General features: G+C 46.6%; 1 protein-coding gene across 5 annotated transcripts in view; it reads left to right on the top strand.

The window, feature by feature from the left end:
- The window catches only part of ASB5 (ankyrin repeat and SOCS box containing 5), a 585,404-nt gene that overhangs the window by 473,417 nt on the left and 93,129 nt on the right, over window positions 1–18,858 (top strand). For all 5 annotated transcript variants that reach the window (XM_086962458.1, XM_086962453.1, XM_086962454.1 and 2 more), the window contains exons 4-5: window positions 5,401–5,551; window positions 5,654–5,788. In XM_086962458.1, the coding sequence (XP_086818584.1) occupies window positions 5,401–5,551; window positions 5,654–5,788 (286 nt within the window). The remainder of the gene's footprint in view (window positions 1–5,400; window positions 5,552–5,653; window positions 5,789–18,858) is intronic.

Below are 18,858 nucleotides of genomic sequence, written 5' to 3'. Positions count from 1 at the left end.
GATTACTGTTTTGGGCTCAGGAACTGGGCCCAGATCGAGAGGCCACCAGTCAGGAGACCATTGGACCTTTGCTTCCCCGAAAAGCATCACCTCCGTTTTTCCAACGTTGCATTGGAGGAAATTGGAGGACATCCACCTTGCAACTGCCTTCATCCCATCGGAGAAAGATTGTATTATCTCCGGTGTAAGATGTTTAAAAGGGAAGAGCAGCTGCGTGTCGTCAGCGTATGACACTGGATGGAATCCAAAAGCTCTGGTTACATCTGCCAGGGGGGCCACATAGGTGTTAAATAGGGTCGGGCTTAGGCATGAGCCCTGCGGGACCCCCTTGGTGATGTTTACCTCCTCCAACCTAAAATCACCCATGGTGACAGATTGGGTGCGGTTGGAGAGAAAGCTTTTGATCCATTCTAGTGCTGTACCACCGATTCCACTCCCAGACAGGCGTTCAATAAGGATGTTATGAGAAATGGTATCGAACGCTGCCGATAAATCTAGCAGCACCAGGACCACAGAATAACCTTTGTCCTGGTACAGCCGAAGGTCGTCTGTTATCGACAGCAAGGCCGTTTCAGTACTGTATTTTGGCCTGAAGCCTGACTGTGATGGATCGAGGCTGCCAGATTGTTCCAGATAGGTGGATAGGTGTTTATTGGAATGCTTTTCGATGAGTTTCCCTAAGAATGGTAACAGGGAAATAGGTCTGAGATTAGACAAATTGGTCCAGGGAAGTGTTGTATTCTTCCTGATAGGTCTAACAAGAGCTTTTTTCCAGCATTGAGGAACTACTCCAGATGTAAGTGAGAGGTTCACTAGCCTCTGAACGTCAGGGCCCAGAGTGCTCCCTAGTGGACCCATAAGTCTGGCAGGTAGCAAGTCTGCGGGGCTTCCACTTTTAATATCCGTGAGTAGTCTTTGGACCTCACTCAGTGATATTTCCGGAAACTCATTAAAGGAATGAGAGTTTGTAGCTTTAGTAGATGCCATCTGCACCAAAGCAGAGTTATCCTGACTGCTTTTATCAATGTTAGATGTCTCTATTTTCTTATAGATGGCATCAATTTTATCAGTAAAGAAGGTCGATATACTGTCACAAAGATGTTGTGAAGCCATATCAGCACTTTTGCAAGCTGTGGGCTTCAGAAAAGTATTGACAATCTGGTACAAGGTCTTAGGATCATTACAAGCTGCCTCTAACTGAGCGGTGATATGGTTCTTGCGAGCAGAACGTATGGCTTTGTGATATGTATTGAGAGCCCTCTTGTAGTTAGTTTTATCTCCTTCCAAATGAGATTTTCTCCATGTCTTCTCGGACTTCCTAGCCATTCGTTTAAGGCTGTGCAAATCCTCCGAATACCAGACTTCATGTTTCTTAGTAAGACTCGTTTTAAAAGTCTTTATCGGGGCAATTTGTTGTACTACATCACTAATTGCTAAATCCCACTTAGAAAGAGCGCTATTTATGTCGTCTGTACATACAACAGGGGGGGAGAGATATTTTTGTTCAAAGATAGAGTTAGTGATTTTATGCCACTGCCTTCGTTTAGATGGGATGTGGACATGAGGAATGGATCGAGGACCATTTATTGGCATGAAGAACTCAAGCATGAAATGATCTGTCCAGGGGTATTGTTTAGGTATATTGCATTCAGTACCAGGGAAGTTGGTTATTATCATGTCCAAAGTGTGTCCTGCTTGATGTGTAGGTCCACTATTGTTTTGTTTTAGTCCCAGAAGAGAGATATCGGTCATGAAGGATTGTACCTCACTGTTATTTTTCTCCTCACTATGAATATTAAAATCCCCAAGTAATAAAAAGTCTTTATCTGGGCTTACATGTGGAGCAAGTGCTTCCACTAACAATTTGGGCATATTTTTTAAAGGGCCAGGAGGGCGGTAAACCAGAGCTCCTTTCCTACTACATTTTGAAGATGAATCAACCCTAAATGTCAACATCTCAAAATCAGGACTGCAGCATTCATCTAAAACTGAAACAGAAATATCGTCTTTAAATACGATTGCTAGTCCTCCACCAGTTTTTTTTGGTCTATCCAATCTAACAATCTTATAACCCACCGGTATGCCAAGGGTAATAGCGGGGGTAGTGTGTGGTTTAAGCCAGGTTTCTGTTAGGAAACACATATCAGGTTTGTAAGTAGAGATAAGGTCCCAGACCTCAGTAGAATGCTTAACTAGAGATCTAACATTACACAGTAGGTTGCTACCTCCAAGAGTTAAAGTAGTCGTGATGTAATCAGAACGTTGTTGGATAGATATGTTATGCGTCAAAAATTGTGTATGACAAGACCTACATGAAAACGGCCCTTCAGGGAGACAGTGAGATGATGGGGAGCAATTTGGCGATAGCAGATTAGGGCGTAAATGATGTAAAGTGTGAGAGGAGTATACCAACCTAGTAAACGTAGTTTCTCCAGGCGGTAGAGCAGCCCCTAGCCACGTCCAGTCGCGGACGGGCGCAGACGGGCTTCTCTCTGGCGCGTCGCTGCGCGCGACCGCTGCGCGCTTGCTGTGACGAGGGGGCTAAATACCTCCCAACGTGCAGCAAACTAGAGCGCTAACCGCTGTGTGATAGCGGAAGTGACCTGGCTCTGCCTGACCCGCCCTCCGCTCAACGGCACTGGTTGCCGAGTCGGACCGGGGCGGGCAGGACAGGAGATCGAGCTCAGGTTAGGTAAAGTAAATATGTGATGTGCCTATATTACTTTTAGCGTGTAGCGCTGCTATCAATCAGCAATGACTATACACTTTTTAAAACACGGCGCTGTTAAATTGTGTCAGGAATCCATTTTACAGTTTTCAGTCACAATCACCTTTAAAATCAAATAAAATGCAGCGTAAGTCTAATGCTCTAGACCGGGGCGTCAGCGGGTCGGGGAGACACTGCCACCGTCCTCCCTACCGCAAATGCCGCCTGCTCCTCGCTGCCTAAATACCTCCCAACGTGCAGCAAACTAGAGCGCTAACCGCTGTGTGATAGCGGAAGTGACCTGGCTCTGCCTGACCCGCCCTCCGCTCAACGGCACTGGTTGCCGAGTCGGACCGGGGCGGGCAGGACAGGAGATCGAGCTCAGGTTAGGTAAAGTAAATATGTGATGTGCCTATATTACTTTTAGCGTGTAGCGCTGCTATCAATCAGCAATGACTATACACTTTTTAAAACACGGCTCTGTTAAATTGTGTCAGGAATCCATTTTACAGTTTTCAGTCACAATCACCTTTAAAATCAAATAAAATGCAGCGTAAGTCTAATGCTCTAGACCGGGGCGTCAGCGGGTCGGGGAGACACTGCCACCGTCCTCCCTACCTCCATACGGAATTATTGCCGGAACACGATCAATATTGATTAACCGAACAACCCACAGTTGATATTATTGGGCTATCCATCGGTGGCCTGTTTTAGTGCAGATCATTAAAAAACACATTTTCACATTAATTGCAAGGTGTATAATCCTGCAAAATTAGAAAAGAACGTAAATCCCCACATTTGAGCAACGGGGAGCCAAAATGCTGAGAATAAGCGGGCTAGAGAGATGCAATGCATTGCATCAGGCTCATATATACAATTTGTGAAGCAATAGGAAGTGTTTGTATAGATAAGCTGTGCAGTAGGGATTTGCATGAGATCATACAACTATGTTGAAAAGTCGAATCAGCAAGTGAAATTTGAAAAATATGGTAATATATAGAATTGCTGCTATAGTTTAATATGATAAATCAATGTGGTGTTTTAAATTGGTTTGTGAACCCTGAAATATCTGGTATTATCAAGGACTGTTTGTGTATTTTGATAAATTGATGTGTTCTGTAAAGTATTACAATAAAAAAAATATCCTCCTCCTCTCAGTTAGGAATTACAGCTTATTAGATTCAATTAAGGAAGCCGCAATGTTATCCTATGGAATGGGTAGGACTCACAGTAGTGAAAAACAAATTTGGGAGTTTTTCTGTACCAGGACATGTAAAACTTAAAAGTACATGTCCAACCTTTTAATTCCACTGCACCCTCCCCTGTTGGCTACCTTAGGCCTACCTTAGGTGTGACTTATATGTAATAAAGGGGGAGTTTAAGGCTTGGAAAGGGGAGTTAATGCCAGGTTGACAAGGCAGTGTGACATATAATTCAGGCTGCAATGGCAGGCCTGCAACATGATTTAAGGTGCTACATAAGTGGGTGGCACAATAAGTGCTGCAGGCCCACTGGTAGCATTTAATCTACAGGCCCTGGGTACATTTTATACTACTCTACAAGGGACTCATGAGTAAGTTAAATATGCCAGTTATTTGTATGCCAATCAAAGCATGTTTAAAGGAAAAAGCACCCGCGCTTAAGCACTGGTTAGCAGTGGTAAAGTGCTCAGAGTCCTAAAGCCAACAAAAACAAATTCAGCAAAAAGTGGGTGAAAAAAAGGCCAACAGTATATGAAGCTGGTGCTGGACCCTGACTCTGTAATTATCTCCATCACAATCATAGTTGCCCGCTTGTGTATCGCTAGGGAAAGGATTAGTCAGATCCACCCTAGGGCACGTGAGTTGTGGTCACTTCTCTGTCAGGTATATGAAACAGAGACTGATCCTAAGTCTTAAAGGCAATTAGGGGGGAAGCGTGTCTTAATCAGATATGGGTAGCTGTATTTCCGCCCTGATATTAGACTTCACTGTGCTATCTCTCATGTAATTAATCATGTACACTGCCAAGTATTCATAATAATCTTGTATTTATTAATTAACTGCTTGTGACCAAATCTAGTTTAAGAAAAAATAACAAAAGATTTAATTTTGTTGGTCTGGGATTTGAGTTTTTTCCATGCTACTTCAAGATTAAGTCCTCTCCTTTCCATTGTGTTTAAATATTTTATTATTTCATAGATGATTTGTGCTATATCTGAGGGTGAGGTTGTCTAACATTCCTTACCCTTCCGGGCTTATCTCACAGGGGTTATTCCTTACCCTTCCGGGGTTATCTCACAGGGGAATACCAGGACGGGTTCCCCAAGCAAGCGCTTAGATACCGGATCGGTGATTTGCGCTATATAAATACATGTACATTTACATTTTACATTTAACATTGTTGAGGAGATGTCATTGCATGTGTGTCTCTTGTGATGTTTAAGGAATGGTAGTAATTTAACCTAAGTGCAAAGTATAATTTTAAAACTGGTGAAACTTTTGTTGCCTGCAGTACACCGATCAAACTGTTGACAGTGTAGTTATTTTCAGGCAATATATGAAAAATCACATGTAGTGGACAAGACAGTCAACATTGGTAAATGCTGCCCAAACCTTTCCACAAATCCAAAGACAACTTTATTGTGATATTACTTTAGTTTTAGGTAGAGGGCAGTAAAAAGGCATTATTTTGATGCATCTGGTATTTTCCAGGTAAATGCTACAACAATTGATGGTGTAACTCCGTTATTTAATGCATGCTCAAGAGGCAGTGCTAGTTGTGTGGATCTTCTGCTGGAGTATGGCGCAAAAACGCAGTTGGAGTCATGCCAGCCTTCACCGACTCATGAAGCATCCAGTAAAGGTACAGTTCAATGAATGTGGTATGGTAGATGTAACAACTATCTGCTAAAACATAATGACATTTTGAAATGGCTACCTAACATGTCACGTGCTGTATTGGCAGGTTACAGCGACTGTTTGGAAGTACTGATCACCTGGGGTATAGATGTTGACCAAGACATTCCTCATTTGGGAACTCCTCTTTATGCAGCTTGTAAATCCCAGCAAATCCATTGCATTCGGAAACTTCTTTACGCAGGTAACAACACTGTGAGTTCAATAAATCTATTCAAATCAGCATGCTATGACCATGTACAACTCCAGTCGGTTAAGACCTTTAAATGCTTGTTTTACTATCAAAACAAACAGGCAATCTCGTGTTTTGAGGAATCTTTTGAGAAAGATGGGAGAAAGAAGATTAACAGACTTCTGATGTAGAAAATACAATTATGTAACAGACAACCTATAGTTTAAAATCAGGTTATATACCAGAGGAATTTGATTACTTTTGGCTATTATTGTATTGTTCACTGTACACGAGAAAGCAATATAATATGAGTAAACCATTTTGTCTGGGGATAGATGCATATGGGTACTTCAAAATGAATACTGCACAGATAGATATATTACAACTTCTAAACAAAGCAGAATTAGGCTACATCTCTAACCACGTTATACACATGATAACAGATATTTTATATAAAATTAGTTGCATGAATCTAGCTGGGTGGAGGGTTAGATGCAATGAAAAATGTTCTTCACTGCTCATCTAGGTAATTTTCTATCCACTGTAGGCTTCCATTTGCCAGTCATCTTTTTTTTGCAGATGGAGTCCCTGTCCTTTTGGAAGGTAAAACACATGATCACTAACCAGCATGCAGACTACACCTATATTTACCAGCTGAAAGGCTTGCTTTGCGCGATCCACGTTTTGATGTTAAAAATATGCCTCACATGTACTCCATGATGGAATTCACACTCTTCCTGAACACCAACAGGCACCATGAAAATGTAAAGCTTATGGGGGCGTGGCTTAGTAAGGCAACATAGTGGACGTCTGCTAGTTGCTGTTCTTATCCAACATTATCCTACCCACAATAATCTGCTCACACCGCCACTGCCTCTTGGATTGTCCGACAACCGTGAGCGCTGCTTGGTGGCTGCAGGAGACCCACTGCACCTGGACGGGGCTCTGCCGTCGGGGCCTAAAGAGAGAGTCTGTGGTGCCTGACCCGGACTGCGGCGGTGGGCCGCAATTGGGGCCTGGAAGTTGGTGTGGCTGACACGGGAGCAACATCGTGCGGTCTGGCGCCTGTGGAGTTTTGGGCCTTAAGCCCGCATAGTATACAAAATGACCACACAGACACTCAGCAGCAGGGTACTGTAACAGGCCCAGGGCACGTGCGCCCAGCCCCTTTTATTAACAGGGTCACCTGACTGGTGACGCCTGTGATGGGTGGGTGTTAGTGTGTGTTTAGGAGGGTGAAATACTAGAAAGTGTCCTGCCAGACACTACATCCCTCCCAAACTTTAATGAGAAGAAGCAAACAAAAGTCCAACCTGTAAGAAAACAAATAAACAACACGTAGCACCAAATGAGTCTCTTCAGGCTGTCAGCCAGGCAGCGCTGGAGCTTTGGACCGCATGGTCAGGATGCTTTAGTCCGCCATGGCGATGTACTTCAGACCGGCCTGGTCTCGCAGTGCTGGAGTTTATTTACAAAGTTCAAGTATTGGTGCATCTGGAGCAGTGGTGGAGTCCACTCTGGAGATCTCACAGGCGCTGAGGTTTCGGTGGACGGCAAACTTCCCGCTGTTGGGGATGATCTCGGTGTATGAGGCCTTCCCTTGGAGGCGCCGTGTTTGATGGTCTTTCTAGCTCCTGACAGCAGACCAACTTCAGACTTGCCTCTCGTACCCGGACTCCTCTCTCACGGGAGCCTCCTGGAGGGCCTTCCTGCCGGGCTGCCATGGAACCGTGTGGACTGTGTGGGCTTTGTGTAGGCTGCGTGAAGGCATCGCTGAGGAACTGCCAACAGGACCACAGCCAAGTCGCTCATGTAGCCGCAGACAGTGGTGTCTCGGTCTAGACGTTCTCACCGTCAGGATTCAGGTTCTGTGCCTTCCTCCGGTGGTCTTTGGTTGACCAGTCTTTGACTGTGACCTCCATGCTTCCTGTGCCTGTCGTGGAGGTGCTGCCTACGCATCTCTCCTATTTGGATTCTCCTCTCAAAGGAACTCCGCGAGGTCCTTGCCCCTGGATTGCCACATGACTGTGTGGACTGTGCAGGACTTTTCGTAGGCCGCGCTGAGGGGTTGCTGCGGAACTCCCAACAGGGCCACGCCAAGTCTTGTGTAACCTCAAGATGGATATTCCAATGGTCGGGTATGCTCTACTTCGGCAGGCTTCATGTTGACGGGGCATCAGAAGGTTCCTGGGCGGCTCGCCTCCTTGAACTCTGGTTGTCTGGAGTGTGGGGATCCACTTTGGTGGTGCGATGCTCCTTGGTGATGATGCACATGGATGACGATGACAAAAACTGTGATTTTCCTTCAGTTGGGCAACAGGCGGTGATCTATTGTCTTGGGTGACCGTTTGGAGTGTGGAAGACTAGAGGGACTTCGCAGGCAGTGTCTTCGTCTTGCTGTTCTTCACCCATGGCATCTGCTGTGAGGAGCAGGGATGCCATCCGACTTGGACTGCCGATGCTTGGGACTGGATGGTTGCGCTGGGAAGCGTTGGAGAGAGACGCGGTTCATGCTGGCTGCGGCTTACATTTGGGTCTCCAATGGAGCTGTCTCCTGGGATGTTGTTCAGGCTTTGGGACTGGACTGTTGCACTGGGAAGCGTTGGAGAGAAACACAGTTCGCGCTAGCTGCGGCTTACAATTGGTTCTCCCATTGGGCTGTCTACAGGGATGTGCGTCTGGCTTGATTGCTGTCTGGTGTCTCTGGGTTAGCTCATCTTGTGGTGGTACGAGTCCTCTGTCCTGTCGCTCTGCTCCTTTTTCTCCTGCACGCCTGTGGTGGTTGTCTGCCCTGTGGTGTTGTGCCACTGTTCTTTCTTCCTTCGCGGAGTGGCGTCCTGCCACTCTCTTTTCCTCCTTCTGACCAGGTCCTCACTTGGAAGTGGCGTACTGCCACATGTCTCATGTTTGCACCACATGGACATCTTGCTGGTCGCGTCAAGTTCTTGGTATGGTCTTCACTCTTCTGCGGAGCTATCGCAGGTCAGGTCATGTCAGTATGACTTGCTTCTTTTTCCTGGTGACCTTTCACGGGCACCATTCCCTCCTCAGGGATTTTGCAGTGGTCCTCTTCTCTTCACTTGAGGGCGTCGTGCTTGCGCCTCGAGGCTTCGGGCGTGCATGGTCGAATTGGTCACTTCAAGTGACGTGCTCCATTCTGGCGGTGCGACTGTGGAGTCCAGGCATGTGTCCTCTAACTTAAGAACATACGTAGTGGAGGGGCTTGCACGTGGGGTGTGCTACTATCCCTTTTGCCTGTTGTGGATCTCTGGCGACTCCGTCTTGAGCCTATGTGAGGGAGGACACTCTGTTGTGTTTTGCCCACTGCGGACTTTCGCTGGCATGGTGGAAATGTAGAAGATCCCCCTGCGGTCTTCAACATTGCTTTTCTCTGACTCTCCCTTTCTTGCGGTGATGGCTGTTCACCATCAAGGGTGAGTGGCACTGTTTCCTTGCTTGAAGTGGTGGCAGACAGCCACTGGTGTTGCATATTGCTCACTTCTCTCCTCAGGTGTGGTTCTTCCTCGTTGTGTGGCCTCTTCTCTCTGGCCGGCACGTAGTGCGCTTTCACAGGGAAAGCAGATCTCTGGCTGCCAGCCGTGGCAGCGGAATTAGCGTGCTTTTACAGTCTCTGGTGAACCACTATTACATCCTCGGGGCGATGCAACTTTGCTGACCCTGTGGGCTGTGCTGCTCCTTTTCTTCTTGATCTACCCCTTGTCTGCAGAGTTACAGTCTCTTGACCTGCTCCGGATAGGCAACTCGTTTGAGCGTGAATGGTACTTTTGCTGAGTTCCTCTCTTGTCTCCTCCATGGCATAGTACGGCTAGTGTGTCAGGATGCACGTGTTCTGTCAGTCCTGCAGTCACAGAACGGTTCCGCTGGGAGAAGGTGGGCGGCATACTCTCAAGGTTATTTGTGGCAGAAAAGCGGTATCTTCCAGTTTATATACCGTTTTGTTTGCGCTGACAATGTGATTGGTGTGCCCCTCTTTCCTAGTTTGTGCTTAAGTGTTTGTGGCTATGTGTTGGGGCATTGCTCATTCTCTTTCATGCCCAGTGTAGAGTTCGTGTCGCTGGCATCTTCTCCCTCAGGCAGATCAGCGGTCCTTTTGGCAATGCTGCCTTTCCACGTGTTGCCCTACAGGCTTACAGATGTGTCTCTCAGGGGGTAACCTCTCCTTCCTTCACTTACAGCCTACCCTTTTGCATAGAGTAATCTTGTGGGCCTTCTACTTTGTAGTCTCTGTGGTGCCTCGTGTGCCTTCACTGTGGCACAGGGACTTTGCTTTAGTCGACAGCCGGTTATTCAACGTAAGAAGCAATGCTGGCGAGACACCACCAGGTGGCACTGCAGCTACCATTCTTAGCTTTGTGCAACTACAGGTTGAAGCTTTCGCTGGCAGAGCGGGAGGTCATCGTTGCTGCATTGGGTTGTTGTGCCACTGTTCTTTCTTCCTTCACAGAATGGCGTCTTGCCACTCTCTTTTCCTCCTTCCGACCAGGTCCTAACTTGGATGTGGCGTCCTGCCACGTCTCATGTATGCACCACATTGACATCTCGCCAGTTGCGTTAAGTTCTTGGGACGGCCTTCACTCTTCTGCAGACCTGTCGCAGGTCTGTCCTGTCAGTAGAACTTGCTTCTTCCTCTTGGGGACCTCTCACGGACACCATCCCCTCCTCAGGGATTTTGCGGTGCTCCTCTTCTTTTCACTTGAGGGCGTCGTGCTTGCGCCTCGAGGCTGCGCCATCATAACACTTGAACCTGCCTCCCTTTGGGCATGCTTGGTGGAGTTGGTCACTTCGAGTGACATGCTCCATGCTTGTGGTGCGACTGTGGCCTCCCGGCACGTATCGCCTGACGTCATAACATACATCGTGATGCCGGCTTGTGACATGGGGTGTGTGACTTTCCTCTTGCCTGTTGTGGATCTCTGGTGACTTCGTCTTGAGGCAGTGTTTGGGTGGACATTCTGCTGTGTTTGGCCCACTGCGGAGCTTCGCTGGCATTGGGGAGATGTAGAGGATCTTGCAGTGGTGGCTGTTCACCATCGGAGGTGAGTGGCGCTGTTTTCTCACTTGCAGTGACGGCAGACAGTCACTGGGGTTGCGCATTGCTCACTTTTCTCCTCAGGTGTGGTTCTTCCTTGTTGTGTGGTCTTTTCTCTCTGGCCGGCATGTAGTGCGCCTTCACAGGGAAAGCAGATCTCTGGCTGCCAACCGTGGCAGCGGAATTAGCAGGCTTTTACAGTCTCTGGTGAACCACTATTACATCCTCTGGGGGCGGGGCCACTTTGCTGATGTTGTGGGCTATGCTGCTCCTTTTCTTCTTTGATCTTACCCTTGTGCGCAGAGTTACTGTCTCTTGACCTGCAACGGATAGATAACTCGCTTGAGCGTGAATTGTACTTTTGCTGAGTTCCTCTCTTGACTCCTCCACGGCATAGTACAGCCAGTGTGTCAGGATGCATGTGTTCTGCCTGTTCTACTGTCACAGCAGGGTTCCTCTGGGAAGAGGGGGGCGGGCGTACTCTCCAAGTTATGTGTGGCAAAATAGCCGCATAGGCCAGCATATATACAGTTTTGTTTGGTCTGACAATGTGATGTGTGTGTGTGCTTAAGTGTTTGTGGCTATGTGATGGGGCATTGCTCATTCTCTTTCATGCCCAGTTTAGGGCTAGTTTGGCTGGCAGCTTCATCCTTAGGTAGATCAGTGGGCCTTTTGGCAATGCTGCCTTTCCTTGTGTTCTAGTGAAGGCAGTGGAAAACCACTGACTACATGAAGCACAGCTGAAAACAACCAGTGTTTTTAAATAATTCCCAACAATTCAAATAGCTTTTAACAAACAATGTTTTTATCTTTTGCGTTTTGAGCAAAATTATCATGCGTTTAGCATTCAATGCATGTGATTATTCACTTATACTTTTACACAAGTAGTAATTCCAAAAATTGAGTAGTCATAAGTAAGGCAAAAACCATATGACCATATGAGCATAAAATATCACATTATGACTTATCAAGTGATATTACTGTGCTACTGTTAAACAATATACTTTCATTCCCAATGCATTTTTGGGTTTAATTGATCACTTACAGGTGTGCAGGAACACATTAAGTATTGGGCTTTCCTTGTGTTGCCATACAGGCTTACAGATGTGTCTCTCACGTGGTAACCTCTCCTTCCTTCACTTACATTCTACCCTTTTGCATGGAGGAAGCTTGTGGGTCTTCCCCTGGGAAGTCTCTGTGGTGGCTTGTGTGCCTTCAATGTGGCATGGGGACTTTGCTTTAGTCAACACCCGGTTATTCCACTTAAGAAGCGATGCTGGCGAGACACCACCAGTTGGCCCTGCAGCTACTATTCCTAGCTTTGTGCAACTATGGGTCGCAGCTTTCGCAGGGAGAGCGGGAGGTCATCATTGCTGCAGTGGGCTGTTGCAGAGGTATGTGATCGCACTGCATACTTCATGCTGTACGGATGGGCTTTTGACAATTTCCAGGTTCAAGTGCAGCTATTCAGTCACCCGGTGCCGCTCAACGGGCTCTACACACACAAATACTTTAGCTCATCTAGCCGAGTGGGCGCGCTGGAGTGGCAGAGTAGTTTGCTTGCTGGAGGGGCAGGGGTTGCTGCTGCTCAGGCGCAGTAGCGCTGAGTTTCATTCCAACACAGGCTTCAGAAGACTTCTCCCTGAGTGCGCCATGGGCCTCTCCAGTTTCAATGCCTGTTACAGGCGGTGTGACGGGGTTAATGTAGGACTTCCGTATACCCTTGCAAGTGTCTTTTCAGTCCCAGGTCGAACACGTCCTGCAAGCAGGTGGGGTCTTGTCCTATTCTGCCGCAGGGAGGATAACAGCATGCAGCCGACCTACGGGAGCGCTGCTGGTCGGGTCATGCTGGGAGGCTGTGGGAGCACTGGGGCATGTGCACATGGGGTGCAGAGTTCCGGCGTTTGTGCTGCACGTCTTCTTGGCCTTGGAGCGGTGAGGTGGGCAACGCTCTGGTGTGCTATCGCAACCTCTCCAGCCGAAACAGCTTGTCTGGTTCTACTGGGGCTGCAGACACGGGCGCGGCCTCACTCCTCCACTATGGGACAGGCAGTGACAGCCAGTGGGGGTCATACCCCTTGGTCCGCCATGGCTAGTTTGAATTCCTCCTCCCCCTGCCCGGCATTTGGCAGCTGGCAGAGCTTCTGGCAGGTACGGGTGTGCACTATGGGTGCACTGTCTGCCTCAGTGTGGGCGCAGTCTTCATTCTGCCATGTGGAGGTGGGTCAGCAGTAGAGGAGTGCCTCGAGTGTGGAGATTGCTACAACACGTCCTAACACTCGCCCGCCGACAGCAGGTGCGTGGTGGGGTCTAGGCAGGGCCACTCTCAGCTCCTCTCACCTGGGGACTCTGTCCGTTATTGGACCGTCATAGTTCTCTCGCCTCACGTGGGCAATGCTGGGTGGAGTCTCACCTCCTATGGTGCCGATCGCATCGCCTGTGGTCACCTCGAGTCCGGTGCTGGCCTGGTCAATGCAGCGGGCTGCAGCCGGGTCAGTATGCTGTCTGATGCAGGACGACTGGAGGGCGCTTTTCCAAGCATGCCACAGCTCCAGTGCTGCAGTTTCTCAGCAGCAGGTGTGGGGCGTGCTCTCTGTGCGAACTACACTTTCCCCCACACGTAACTGGGACACAGCCTCCTCCCACTTGTCGCCATTGTGGAGTTTTGGGCCCTAGACCCGCATGGTATTCAAAATGACCACACAGACACTCAGTAGTGGGGTACTGTAACAGGCCCAGAGCACGTGTGCCTAGCCCCTTTTATTAACAGGGTCACCTGACTGGTGATGGGTGGGTGTTAGTGTGTGTTTAACAGGGTGAAACACTAGAACGTGTCCAGCCGGATACTACAATGCCCTAACGTGATGTCCCCTGGCCCGACAGCCGAGGACAGGGATCCCCCTGCTCTGGTGGGCTGCCCGACACTGGGTGAGGTGCAGTCCGGGCGTGGTGAAGGCATGTTGCTGCCGCAGTTTGGCCTCCTAAACCAGTTGTGGTGATTGCAGGGGGTGCGGTCGGGTCCCCAGTTTGGGAGTGGCATGTCCCGGGAACATAGGAATCTGTAGCTTCTGAAACGTGCCTTCATTGCTCGGGCCGAGATCTTGAAAGGGCCCTGAAGAGCAAGTGGATGAAGGTGCGTGGCTCTGGGCCACCAAGGAGAGGGGAAGCCCCAGAGGCCTTGTAGATTTGGGCCATAAGACTGTTTTGGGCCGGGATGTCCCCCTTTTTCGGCGATAATGTGCATGATGCACTCTTTGGGCTCTGGGCCACAGGGAGGCCAAGCTCCTTAAATGAGAAAATTTGGCCCGATAAATTTGGCTGTTCAGAGTATGTCACCCTGTGTTGCCCCACAATGTTGACTTAATTTCTCACTGCAAATAGGATGGAGAGGGATAACAAGCCCACTTGGGCAATGGCCAACATGGGCGAATTTTGCGAATCTGGCGTTCGCGAATTTGCGTATTTGCGAACTCGCAATCCGCAAAATCCGCGAATTCTCGCAAATTTGCGGATTTTTTTTGTGTTCGCAAGGGTTTCTGCCAGTTCGCGAGGGTTTTGTACCAGTTCGCAATTGCGAACTTACTTGTCGGCTCGCCACGGTCGCGACTATGTTGTTTCTACGTCTGGTTCATCATCACAGGTTCCCAGCACCCTCTGTTTCACCACTGCCACCCTCTGTTTCACCCATGCCACCCTCTGGTATATCAATGCCACCCTCTGGTTCATCATCACTGTAGATTAAGTGACGCATGGCCTCATAAATGAGGCCTTCAGTCTTCTAGTCATGCGTCATATTAAATTTATGACGTATTATGTCGGAAGTTCTTACAGATACGTCAGTATTTCAGACGTATCTGTAAGCGCAAAAGTGATGCATTGCTGGAGTGTGTCACAAAAATGATGCAACTCCAGCAATGCACCCTTTCACATGGGGCCAGGCCCCATGTGAAAGGGCCTGCATGCCTGCTGTGAAACTGGCGTAAGATTTGGACGCAACAGCGTCATAAAAGTGACGCAGTGATATCTCATAGATTTCACTGCGTCACCTCTACAACCCTTTCTTGCGTCAATACGTCCCTTTTGCATACATTACACCTGACGTAGGTATAATGTGGCGCAGGGGCTTACAAAGTGACACATCTACCTAGATGCGTCACTTTGTAAATATGACGGAATAAGGTGCATTATTTACAGCCCTGGTGCGTCACAAAAAGTGACGCACCGGTGGCGTTAAAGTGGTGCATGGCCTCATAAATGAGGCCTTCAGTCTTCTAGTCATGCGTCATATTAAATATATGACATATTATGTCGGAAGTACTTACAGATACGTCAGTATTTCAGACGTATCTGTAAGCGCAAAAGTGATGCATTGCTGGAGTGTGTCACAAAAATGATGCAACTCCAGCAATGCATCCTTTCACATGGGGCCATGCCCCATGGGAAAGGCTTGCATCAGTCTTACGCCTGCTGTGATACAGGCACAAGATTTGGACGCAACAGCGTCATAAAAGTGACGCAGTGATATCTCATAGATTTCACTGCGTCACCTCTACGACCCTTTCTTGCGTCAAAACGTCCCTTTTGCATACATTACACCTGACGTAGGTATAATGTGGCGCAGGGGCTTACAAAGTCACGCATCTACCTAGATGCGTCACTTTGTAAATATGACTGAATAAGGAGCTTTTTTTACTGTACTGGTGCGTCACAAAAAGTGACGCTCCGGTGGCGTTAAAGTGACGCATGGCCTCATAAATGAGGCCTTCAGTCTTCTAGTCATGCGTCATAATAAATTTATGACGTATTATGTCGGAAGTTCTTACAGATACGTCAGTATTTCAGACGTATCTGTAAGCACAAAAGTGATGCATTGCTGGAGTGTGTCACAAAAATGATGCAACTCCAGCAATGCATCCTTTCACATGGGGCCAGGCCCCATGTGAAAGGGCCTGCACGCCTGCTAAGATTTGGACGCAACAGCGTCATAAAAGTGACGCAGTAATATCTCATATATTTCACTGTGTCACCTCTACGACCCTTTCTTGCGTCAATACGTTCCTTTTGCATACATTACACCTGACGTAGGTATAATGTGGCGCAGGGGCTTACAAAGTGACACATTTACCTAGATGCGTCACTTTGTAAATATGACTGAATAGGGTGCATTATTTACAGCACTGGTGCGTCACAAAAAGTGACGCACCGGTGGCGTTAAAGTGATGCATGGCCTCATAAATGAGGCCTTCAGTCTGCTAGTCATGCGTCATATTAAATATATGACATATTATGTCGGAGGTACTTACAGATACGTCAGTATTTCAGACGTATCTGTAAGCGCAAAAGTGATGCATTGCTGGAGTGTGTCACAAAAATGATGCAACTCCAGCAATGCATCTTTTCTTACCCTTCTACACCCCCTTTCCTTTTCAACATTTTCTTTGAATATCCACATTCCCCATGTTCACTCTCCTTCTCCTTACTTTCCTTCCCAACACTCATCTTCTTTCAGTCCCCCTACTTCACTTCCTTTCTCCTCTCATACCTTTCTGTTCTTTCTTACTCATTTTCCTTTCCATTATCAATGCACTCCACTTCACTTACTCTTTTTAATTTTTTTAAGAATATAGCTCTTTGATGAGAATTGGAGGTAGTTCTGAAAAGAACTTTTTTTTTTCTTCTTTTTTCTTTTTTTAGAACAGAAAGAAAAACAGGGAATTGAAACTACTCAACAGGAGCAAAAAAAACAAAAAAAATTAGGGCTGGGAACGGCAGCTATGGTTCTCCAATGCTCGAACCATGAGCAGGACACTTTGCTCCCCAAAGGTAAGTAGTTGATCGCAGTATCTGCATTTCAGGACACCTTTGTTGAATGCAGGCTGAATGTTTGGAACCAGCTCCTGCGATCTCCCCCTCACAGAAGTAGTTGCTCCTCCGGTGGATGTAGAGGCCCCATCACTGGGAACCTCTTGTTCCAGAGCCCTGACACTTTCCCGGGCAAAATTCTGGGGGTGCCTCCTCTCCACATGGCGAAGCACTGTGGAGTTCCCAAAAGAATATTTCTTCGTGGGGTCACCCCATGACAGGACTGTATGGCAGATCCTGCACTCCACTTTTGGAGCATTCACCTTTTTCTGGTCATCTGGTATGGAAAAAAAATTCCAGATGAATTGCTCTTTCACCTTTGGCTGAGGAGGCTCTTCATCAATGAATTCAGGCTCATCTTCACTGCTGGATGGTCTGGCAGCCATGATTAACCAAGCAAGACCGAAGAGAAAAAAAGGAAGGTCTTTCAGTCACAAAAGTAAAAGAAGAAGTGAAGGAATGGGTGGGGATTTCATTCTTTGTAAAAATAACTGTTAGCAACCAATGAAAAGTGTTATTTTAAGGTCACATGACTTGACGCGCTGACGCTGCACGCACCGGAGCGCTTCCGGGGGCGCATACGCGGCGCGAACGTAGGCGCTTCCGGGGGCGCATACGCGGCGCGAACGTAGGCGCTTCCGGGGGCGCTTACGCGGCGTGCCAAAGTGACGTTTTGATAGTTTCACGGAAATGCAAAATTATTTTCATTTCCTTATTCAAAAAAACTGCTTTTATATGTATGGTACTAAATGTCTTGCGTTATTATTTACTTTTCATTCATATTTTTTTACACGAACGCAAGTAGCTCTCTGGGTGCGCTCTCCGGAGAGCTTACCGGTGCGCGGACCCAGAGCGCCCCAAGAAAAACTAGTAAAAATAAATAAATAAATAAAATATTATTATCAAAAAAAGTAATACTAATTAATACTCACACAAAACAGCAAATTAAAAAAAAATCGTAGGTTACAAACTCGATATAGAAAGGAATTAGCATTTAAAAAACCTATGAAATTCACTGAAAAAACCATAGGTTTCACACCAGTTATAGTTAAGAATTAGCATTTAAAAAACCTATTAAATTCACTGAAAAAACCATAGGTTTCACACCATTTATAGTTACCTGGAAATTTTACTGACATAAAACCATTGAAATTCCCACGTTATAGTTAGTTGGACTCACTATAACTTGCGCGCCTGAAATGCACTGCTGATGAGGTCACATATTACATCACTCATGACATGGTCAGTGACATCACTCATGACATCACTGATGACACCATCCTTGTGACAGAGTGACAGACCTCCTTTCAGTGTAATGTAACCCTTGAAACACATATTCAAAAATAGAAATTACCATTTTCAAAAAAATGGAGATACCCATACCAGTTACAACAAACAATTCAGTAATTCCACCATCTATATACACATCCACTCATTCACTAACAGTTCTATATAGTCAATCATACATATATTCACTCATCATATGTAGTGAAACACCTATACATCCTGTTACACACCGACAGTCATCCAAAAGTTACTCACACACATAATCACACATGCAAATAAACTATTGAACATCCATTTATTTGCATATACAGCTATACACAAACTACCACCTTACTTCTATGGAAATGTACACATACTTACTCTCTTAAACAATCACTTATAGAAACACATGCTTATTTAAACAAGAACTCTTTTAATCTCTCACTCTCACATATACTCACTCATATACATCAATACTCACATATACTAGATTAAAACATATGTAGTTACTGATAAAGACACTAGTGAGACAGTCATTCACTCACTAACACACACATATACACACTCATCCACCCATACAGTCCTGCACATATGCTGTCTTCAAAACACATACAAACAGTGAGTCAGTCATTGATGCATCTATGTGCTAATTAACACCCCCACCAAACCATACAGACACTCATACTGATACTAAAAAACATCTAATAACCCATATACACACATATGTAGCTACTCACCAACCCATGCAGCCACTTATACACAAAGTGAAACACTGATACAAACATTTAAATATTTAAACAATACTCGCTAATATATGTATTCACTAAGATACACTTAATAAGCCAGTCAACCAATCAATTTTTTTTTTTAAAACATCCATTAAGACACTTATTTAAACATTTAT

Source organism: Lissotriton vulgaris, chromosome 3_1 (genome assembly GCF_964263255.1).
Source record: "Lissotriton vulgaris chromosome 3_1, aLisVul1.2, whole genome shotgun sequence".
Taxonomy (NCBI): domain Eukaryota; kingdom Metazoa; phylum Chordata; class Amphibia; order Caudata; family Salamandridae; genus Lissotriton; species Lissotriton vulgaris.
This window is presented reverse-complemented; position numbering and strand designations above follow the sequence as displayed.